Source organism: the organism of the source record quoted next, unplaced genomic scaffold, assembly GCF_019419815.1.
Source record: "Pyrus x bretschneideri cultivar Hongxiangsu unplaced genomic scaffold, Pyrus_bretschneideri_v1 Contig69, whole genome shotgun sequence".
NCBI lineage: Eukaryota > Viridiplantae > Streptophyta > Magnoliopsida > Rosales > Rosaceae > Pyrus > Pyrus x bretschneideri.
In genome coordinates, this window is record NW_025999808.1 from 762,997 (window position 1) to 771,546 (window position 8,550).

The window sequence follows — 8,550 nt, forward strand, 5'->3', positions numbered from 1 at the left end:
AACAAAATGTGATAAATGTGCGATCTCAAAATAAGAACCTACTAGCCGTAAAACAAGACGAAGCCTTAAAGGCAAGGCAAGGCTAGCCTATTTGGTATTTACCTTTTTTTTTTTTTTTTTTTTGTTGAATAAACGAAACGATATTATCTACATGGGGTGGAGTGAACTAATCATAATGTGCTAGTAATAATGTGATTCAACTTCACTTTTGACAAAAATTGAATAGAAGATCTCTCACTTATCAATGAAAAAAAATACTTTTAGACCATAGTAAAAAATATAGAGATCTAATGACCTCCTAAGCCGTACATTTTCTTTTTTGATGGACTAATCGAGTTCAGTCCACAAAAATGGAAAGCATACGGCTATTTTTGGCAGTGTCAATGTGAACGAATGAGTGAATGAGTGAATGGGTCAAAATATAAGACGAGTTTTAAGGTTGAGTAAGCGAAGGTTTCTACGTGTCGGCTATCTTTGTTGTTCTACCAACTCAACTCGATTAATCTACAAATACACGTCTTTATGCATTAGTCGACATTTTGACTAATACTTATTCCATATGACAGTGAAAAGGAAATATATGTTTGTTTTGATTGACCATTCTCAGTTTAATTTTGTCACGTGGATATTAATTAATGAATAAATTAAAGTAGCTTCTGTAATGTGGCTTGGAAAAAGAAATCCCACCGCCACGCTTTGACAAGTGACAAACTTTTTATAAAGGCTTAGAAGTACTACGAATTAAACAGTAATTCCCAGTTGTTTTATATGTAAATAAACTAGTTTTACACTTTTTTTTTTTACGTCTTCACACTTACGTTTATTTTTTATATTCAAATCGAAGAAAGTAAAACATAAATTAAAAAAACTGAATAAATTTGTCATAAATCATTTTTTCCTTTTTACGCTTTTAACGACAATTAATGAGACAATGAACATATCACAAGCACTTTAGACGTGGTGAGTAAAAATACCTTCAATCACGAAAATGCACGCCAGGATCATGAGATTAGGTAATGAGTTCTACACCCTCTTTTTTATACAAACTTTGTTTATTTTTGTTCGCTAATTTCTTTTATTTTCTAGTTCTGAAAAATCACATGAAAGGATACGTATGTGTCCTGCTATTTTCTCAAAGTCAAAGGACCCAAGGGTCTCCCTAATAAGACGACAACCCAGCTTCTTGGTAAGACAACCATGATTATGCTAGAACATGGACTTGGTCAATAGCAATTAACAATGCTCGATCTCCATTAAATATTATTTATTTTATTTTTCCTTTATAAATAATATATATATATGTATATTTATTTATTTATAAGTTCTTTATGCAAAGGGTTTCTATTTTTTTTTTCTCAAAAAATGGAGATTAGGTATAAGATTCACTCCACATCAAACTTTAATGATTCCGAACTATTGATTTTGTAAATTCGATTCATAAATCATCATTACAAAAATTCAATTCAATTTGAAACTATTTGCCTATTTAATTATCAAGATAAAATTGCAGCAACTAAATCTTTTTTTTTTTAAAACGATGATCTCTTCCCTTAAAAGCTTCTTTTATATATATATATATATATATATATATATATATATATATATATATATAGGGAATTGTTATTGGCACTCCAAAAATCTCATTCTACACTCCAAACTTTCTATATTTGGAAAGAAAATTACACTTTTGAGGAGGGTAGAATGATATTTTTTGAGAAGGGGACTATATACATATATATTCACTGCGTTTTGGTGGCGGATTGTTCTTGTAGTTTTTTTTCCTTCAATCCACTGCAATTGAAGCTTAAATCCTTCCCCCTTCTTGTTAGTGTAGTTTAAAATATACACAGGTTTTTCCATCATTTGTAGCGGACAACAATGATGGTGAACTCCTATAGTAGAAATTCTTCTATAACAGTGAGGTTGAACGGTCTTATGATATTATTTTTCACTTACAAGTATGAAGTTTTAAATTCGAATCTCGTGTGTGACGAGTTCGATACCAATAGATTAAGGGAATTGTTATTTGTTTAGAGTATGAATCTCACAGTGGAAAAAAAGGGACATTGCATGTGTTTATAAATAATTGGACTACTCTTTATATTGCCAATTCGTTTTATAGTGAAACCTCAACTTTCTTCACCATATCAGAGTAGGTTGTCCCATGTGTGAAACACAATGGCCACACGTGCTCTACGTCATCCTATTTGTGTTGTCAACATGGAGCACGTGAGGCCATCGAGTTTCACACATTCCTCTGCGTCATCCTATTTGTGTTATCGACGTGTTAAGCTTGAAAATTTGACTCATGTGAGGGTGGCGTTTTGAGAGTATGAATCCCGCGTCAGAGAAAGAATGGACCTTATATGTGCATATAAATAATTATGCTACTTTCCATATTGTCAAATAATTTTATGGTAAAACCTCAACTTTCTTCATGTTAATTCAAATACTTATGTGTTTAATATTATATTTTTGTCAAAATTCTTTTGCATATGGGTTATGTCAACCTCCTATATATTGTATCCACTGTAAGTTATTAATTAAAGGAGTCATATTTCTACCTATGGTAATTCATTAATCTAATTGCGCATTTCAAAAATTTTATATTTAGAAGATGAAGAAAAAAAAAAAAATCTTTTGAGAGATGTACAATGAGTTTGTTGGAGTCACAATAACCACTAAATCAATAGCTGAATTTGGTAGAGAAAAAAGTTAGGGCAGTAGGATCTATCGTGGCGGAATAGAATAAGGACACGTGACAACTCATTGACACGAACAAAATTTCGAAAGCAACCTTGTCCTGTTCCTGAGGCCCTACCCGGCTACCCCTACTGCTACCCAAAAGACATGCACGATGTGCATAGTTGATTAATAGGTTGTTTGGACGTGTTTTTAAAATTATCGAAAGCGTTGTTGGTGAAAATATTTTTAGAATTAATTTTTAGTAAATATTCAAATAAATCTTAGAAAAACACTTAAAGTAATTACTAGAAGAAGTACATAACTGATTTTTTTTTTCAGAAAGCACTTTAAGTGCTTTTGAAACTTAAAAATATTTTCCCTAAAAGTGTTTTTAGTTATTTTAAAAGCACATCTAAATGAGCCTAAAAATATCTCCAATGGAGGTGTCAAAAGATAAATGTCAAATGTTAATTTGACAGGTGACATGGCAATGTCAAATTTTCTCTTTTTCCAACCGATATTTTTTTTTTGTTATAAATGATATTTGTAGGATCCATTTTGAAAAGAAATCAATTAAAAAAAAATTCAAGATCTATAATTGGTGCATTAATGATACCCACACAATAAAATTATTAGAAATAATTTGACATCACCTTTTCTCATATGTCAAATTTGACATATGAAAACTCATATGTCAATCCACATAGAACTGACATATCGGTTGGAGTTTGCTCTTTTTTTCAAATTTGATTACATAATATTTCACATATGATTTGACATCTCTTTTGAAGATGGTCTAAGACTTCACTAACCTTGTGATGCCAACGTGTTTGGGATCAACAGCTTTAATTTGTTAAACAATTTTCCCTAATTCATTTATTAATTTACTATTAATCACTAACCTTGTGAAGCCCACGTGTTTTGGATCACCAGCTTTAGTTTGTTAAATCATGCAAAGGGTGTTGAAGTGGATGGTTGAACCACCTTGGAACCGTGCAATGGGATTAGTTAAATCATGTAAAGGGTGTTTAAGTAATGTTAATTTGTGTATAATAATATTGTTTAGATGGGTTGCCTACTATTCATCAGATTCCAGTTGGATAACATAATATTTAACGTTAGATAGTAATTTGTGACGAGGCTGCATGATTGAATACTTTAAATGACTAATTAATCAGAGTGAGCCTTAATTAATCAAAATGGATTAGCTATTGAAATAAGATTCCTTAAGGAATCAGCCACTTAGAATGTGACGGAAACGAATAACGACGTGGTTTTAGTCATAAATCGTTAAAAATAATTCTCCAATTTAAATTTCATATAACTAGAGGTGCAAGTTGGAATGGTATTTTCGATTTTGATACTAGAATTTCCAAGTTCGAACTCAAAATTTTCTAATCCAAATATTTTCCAAAAAAGTTGGAATGAAAAGTAAAATGCACTTTGAAAATTGTGATCCAATCTGATTTTTTGGAACGAAAATTGGAAACGTTGTTTCCGAACTGATCCTTCTGAAAAACACCCCTAAATATAACCTTTGGTATTAAAATTCCTAAATATAACGTTGAGTCTCGGCTAATCAAACCTAGAATAACGAGACACGTGTTGCTTAGAAACCAAGGGAATTTCAACCTAGATAAAGTAATCAAACGGTGATGCTCGAAATCCGTTGTTTATTTACTCTTTTTTGTTTTCCTAATAGCTAGTTAGAATGGATCAAGATCAAGAGACAAGCATTTTTACGTTTGCTTTCAACCCTTACATCTATTTGCATCCAATTGTCTTAAATGAGGATTAAATGACTCATCCTAAATTATTAAACGATGTGGCAATGACATGAAAATTAAAATATAGTTCTCAACCGCATAATCCTCCATATTAATAGAGAAATAAAACCTTGTAAATCAAATCAATCCAAGGCCTCAATCCCTATATTATGTATTTTTTTTATTTTGAAGAAAATATGATATTTATTGATTTAGATTAAAATACGTACAAACAAACATTGAGGATATAGTGCAAACAATGGGTCTCGATAAAAACCTTAACGGAAATTTCATCTGTTTGAAGGAAAAGAGCGTCTTGCACCAATACAACTTACAATTAATTACTATTTTCATCAAGAAGGTCTAAGATTATATCAGGAGGTTCATCAAACCAAGTTAGAGTGTGAACGTTTACCCATGCCTCTCATCTGAAGAATTAATAATTAGATCATAGTTGCTTTCTCTGTGGAAAAAATTAAAATTAAAATTTTTATTTTCCATGTTATTGTCACTATCATTTAATAATTTAGGATGTTTAAACCCATCGGATGTAAAAAGGGTTAGGGATGGAGGCATTACTTTTGAGTCCAAGACTTTAAGATAAATAATATAAAAGGAATAAAATGTAAAAAATTTGGTTATTTGTAGGATGCATTAGAGATTATCTTAGGCCTTATGCTACAAATGTAACAACCTTACTTGAGCTTAGGATCCTAATCATTGTAAGCTTTAGTTGATGGTTTGGTGGTCCTAACTAAATGACAATTTGTACTCCGAACAATAACATGAATGAATGAATGATACGTATTATGCATTGCATACGCTGAAAGCTCAAACAACTGCTTTCGCAATGTACATCATCTCTAAGCTTTGAAACTTTGTCATTTCGATGGAATAGTCTAACTCTTTATAAGCATACGTAAAGTCATTTATCTCCTTGATATGGGATTTAGTATTTCCAACGCTCCACCTCACATGCGACATGCAAATTCTCAAGCCTTACGTGTGCATAACAAAAAATGGGTTATACGGACCAAGTGTTGTCATTGAGTTTTGCATATGGACCAATCTGCTTTGTTACCATAAAAAAAAAAATTGAGGTCATGGATATCCCAACTCTTTTTCTAATGTGAGATTCATACTATTAACTAATGTGAGGTCACGGATATCCCACCTATGGATATCTGCTGTGATGAAGCAAATAAGATAATAGCATCTCCAACGCCAAAATTGTTCAATATACCGATTTTTTGTAAGTATTGCTTTACTATTCAATATTGCTATAATAATGTGTGTTTTGTTATGTTTTCTTTTATATATTTTTTTAATTACATATGAAATTTACTAGGGTTGGGCAAACGGGTCTTGGGCCCGCGGGTAGGGGCGGGTATAGGCGGGTCGGGGCGGGTACGGGGCGGGTCCTGTTTTTAAATAGGGGAAACGGGGCGGGGCGGGCCTAGGTAATGGCATTCTAGGGTCGGGCCGGTTCCAGATTTATAGAAAAACGGGGCCCCGAACCGGCCCGTTTGTAATTGAAATGGACGGCCCAGATTGAAAATAAACATACCTTCCAATCATGACCGTTGGTTTTAGGTTTTAGTCTAAACTCCAACCCGTCTCTCTCTCCCTCCCTCTCTCTCGCTCTCCGTCGGTGAGAAGCAGCTGCAGCCATGGCGCAGTACAGCAAGGTCGCCCCGACCCCTCTGCTGAAGGACGAGCTCGACATCGTCATCCCCACCATCCGAAACCTCGATTTCCTCGAGATGTGGAGGCCCTTCTTCCAGCAGTACCACCTCATCATCGTCCAGGACGGCGACCCGTCGAAGGTGATCAAGGTCCCGGAGGGCTTCGACTACGAGCTCTACAACCGCAACGATATCAACCGGATTCTGGGTCCCAAGGCGTCCTGCATCTCCTTCAAGGACTCTGCTTGCAGATGCTTCGGCTACATGGTCTCCAAGAAGAAGTACATCTTCACCATCGACGACGATTGCTTTGTAAGTATCGCTTTTGGGTTTCGAAAACTTGGGATCTTAATTGGGGCTGTTTTGGATGTGGGATTTGATTTTTGAGTTGAAAAGGTTGGATCTTGGTGGGTTTTGGGAAGTGGGTTTTGTTGGGGTTTTCGAAATCTTGTTGTTCAATTGAATTTCGATTCGACTCGAATTGATTAGTTTGTGATGAAATTCTGTTGCTTTTGTTGTTTAGATCTGTTTCTGCTGCTAATGTTTGACTTACCCTCATCGTTTACTTTTGTTAATGAACTTTACTTGCTTTGATCTCTGTTTCTTTCGAGTCATATTTTAATATCATAGTTGCCTTTGGTTTGATCTGTTTCTTACCATGAGTTCTTTCCGTTAGTGTACTTAAAGTCTTGTGTAGAGATGTTGTTTGTTAGTCATTGTCTTCTGATCCGGTTTCGGTGATAGCATGAATTATATAATTGCAATTCTATGATATCGAAGCTTTTGAAAGATTTGTATTGTTTTCGTAAATCTTAGGTTCAGCACTAAGCTAATTGATATACTGTTTACTACATTCACAGATCTCCACCTTGCACTCGAGTCGAGTCTGTTCGAATTATTGTTAGATTTACACCTAAAAGTTTCGGCCCGTAAATATTGATTAAGATTAAAACGTTTAATTTCGGTTTCGTGTATTCGTAGTTTGAGTAGCTGGTGTTGTGTATTTGGAACTGTTGCTGGAATTAGCAATGTTATGGTGCTGCTAATGTGTTTCAGATTTGATCGATATCCTTAAAATTATTGTGAAATTGAGGTGTTATAACTTAAGTATGGTACTCTTTGTGAAAATGCAGGTTGCCAAAGATCCTTCTGGCAAAGATATCAATGCACTTGAGCAGCATATCAAGAACCTTCTGTCTCCGTCAACTCCATTTTTCGTCAGCAGGTGTGTGGTGCAGGGGAACCTTAAGATTGGAAGTCTCAGAGAAGTTGATGTTAAGTCTGGGCTTCCTGCCACTACAAGTACTGAAAGATTGGAACTTCTTGACGATGACGAGCATATTCTTAGCATTAAAATAATTGGTGGGGATCACAGACTTAGGGTATGAAGACTTTGATATGAAGTTCTGTGTTCACCGGAGTCTTTGCATATCCTTTTATAATTCAGCACATACTTCTCTTTTCCTTTTATTTGGTTGCACATTTCTCAGCATACAAGCTAAAAGGTTAACTAGTTCACAAGATTTTGATATGAAGTTCTGTGTTCACCGGAGTCTTTGCATATTAGTCTGCAGTTTTTTGTGCAGATTGCAATCTGTGAATATGTACAATTTTTTTTTTCTTTCAAACAACCAAAAAAAAAAAAAAAAATGGACCCGTGGACCCGGCCCGAACCGGCCCGTTTCAACCGAGCCGGGTAATGTCCGGTTCTTATATTAAAAAATGTAATCCCCGGCCCGGCCCGCCCCGTTCCCTTTGAACCTAGGTCCGGTCCGGTCCCTTCAAAATTGGGCCCGGCCCGGCCCGTGCCCAGCCCTAAAATTTACACTATAAGGTGGGGAGTGGGCCAAGCCTCATAAAGACGAATACAACTAGACCGTAATATTAAGTGACATGTTTTTTATATATTAAATCATGAAATTACCCCATTCCCATTCGTATCCTAAATTTTGACAAGGGTATTGGTTTCAACACACTCTTTTTTACGTTGTGCAACCCCTTGTTAATCTTAACTGTTGATTCTACTTAATCCCTTAATCTAACGGTTACGAAAATGAAGAATGTGTATGAGGTGAGAAACAATACGTTGAAATCTTGTTCCTTAACATTTACATTAAAATCCAAAAATATCTTCACCGAACGGAAAAGCAAAGTGAGTACACCACTACACTAGCCGCTTGACCCGAATGCAAAGTAGTAAACGGGTTGAGTAAAATGATAAAGAAAGCTGCTAGGGAAAGCTGCTAGGCCACCCTAGTGTCTTATTTCCCCAAATCACATTATAATCTCACCCACCGTAAAAAGTTAAAAATTTTAAATGCTATTTTTCCACTCACTATTATTCCAAAAAAAACCTGCAATATGCTATTGCTTCAGCCACCATTATTCCTAAAAATTGAAATGCTATTTACCTA

At 34.8% G+C, this 8,550-nt stretch overlaps 1 protein-coding gene across 1 annotated transcript; it reads left to right on the forward strand.

The window, feature by feature from the left end:
• Positions 1–6,056: 6,056 nt before the first annotated feature.
• On the forward strand, positions 6,057–7,688 carry LOC125472297 (UDP-arabinopyranose mutase 3-like). The gene is made up of 2 exons (XM_048573538.1): positions 6,057–6,448; positions 7,270–7,688. Exons 1-2 carry the CDS (start codon positions 6,122–6,124, stop codon positions 7,522–7,524), a joined length of 582 nt encoding a protein of 193 aa, XP_048429495.1. The 5' UTR covers positions 6,057–6,121; the 3' UTR covers positions 7,525–7,688.
• Positions 7,689–8,550: the final 862 nt, after the last annotated feature.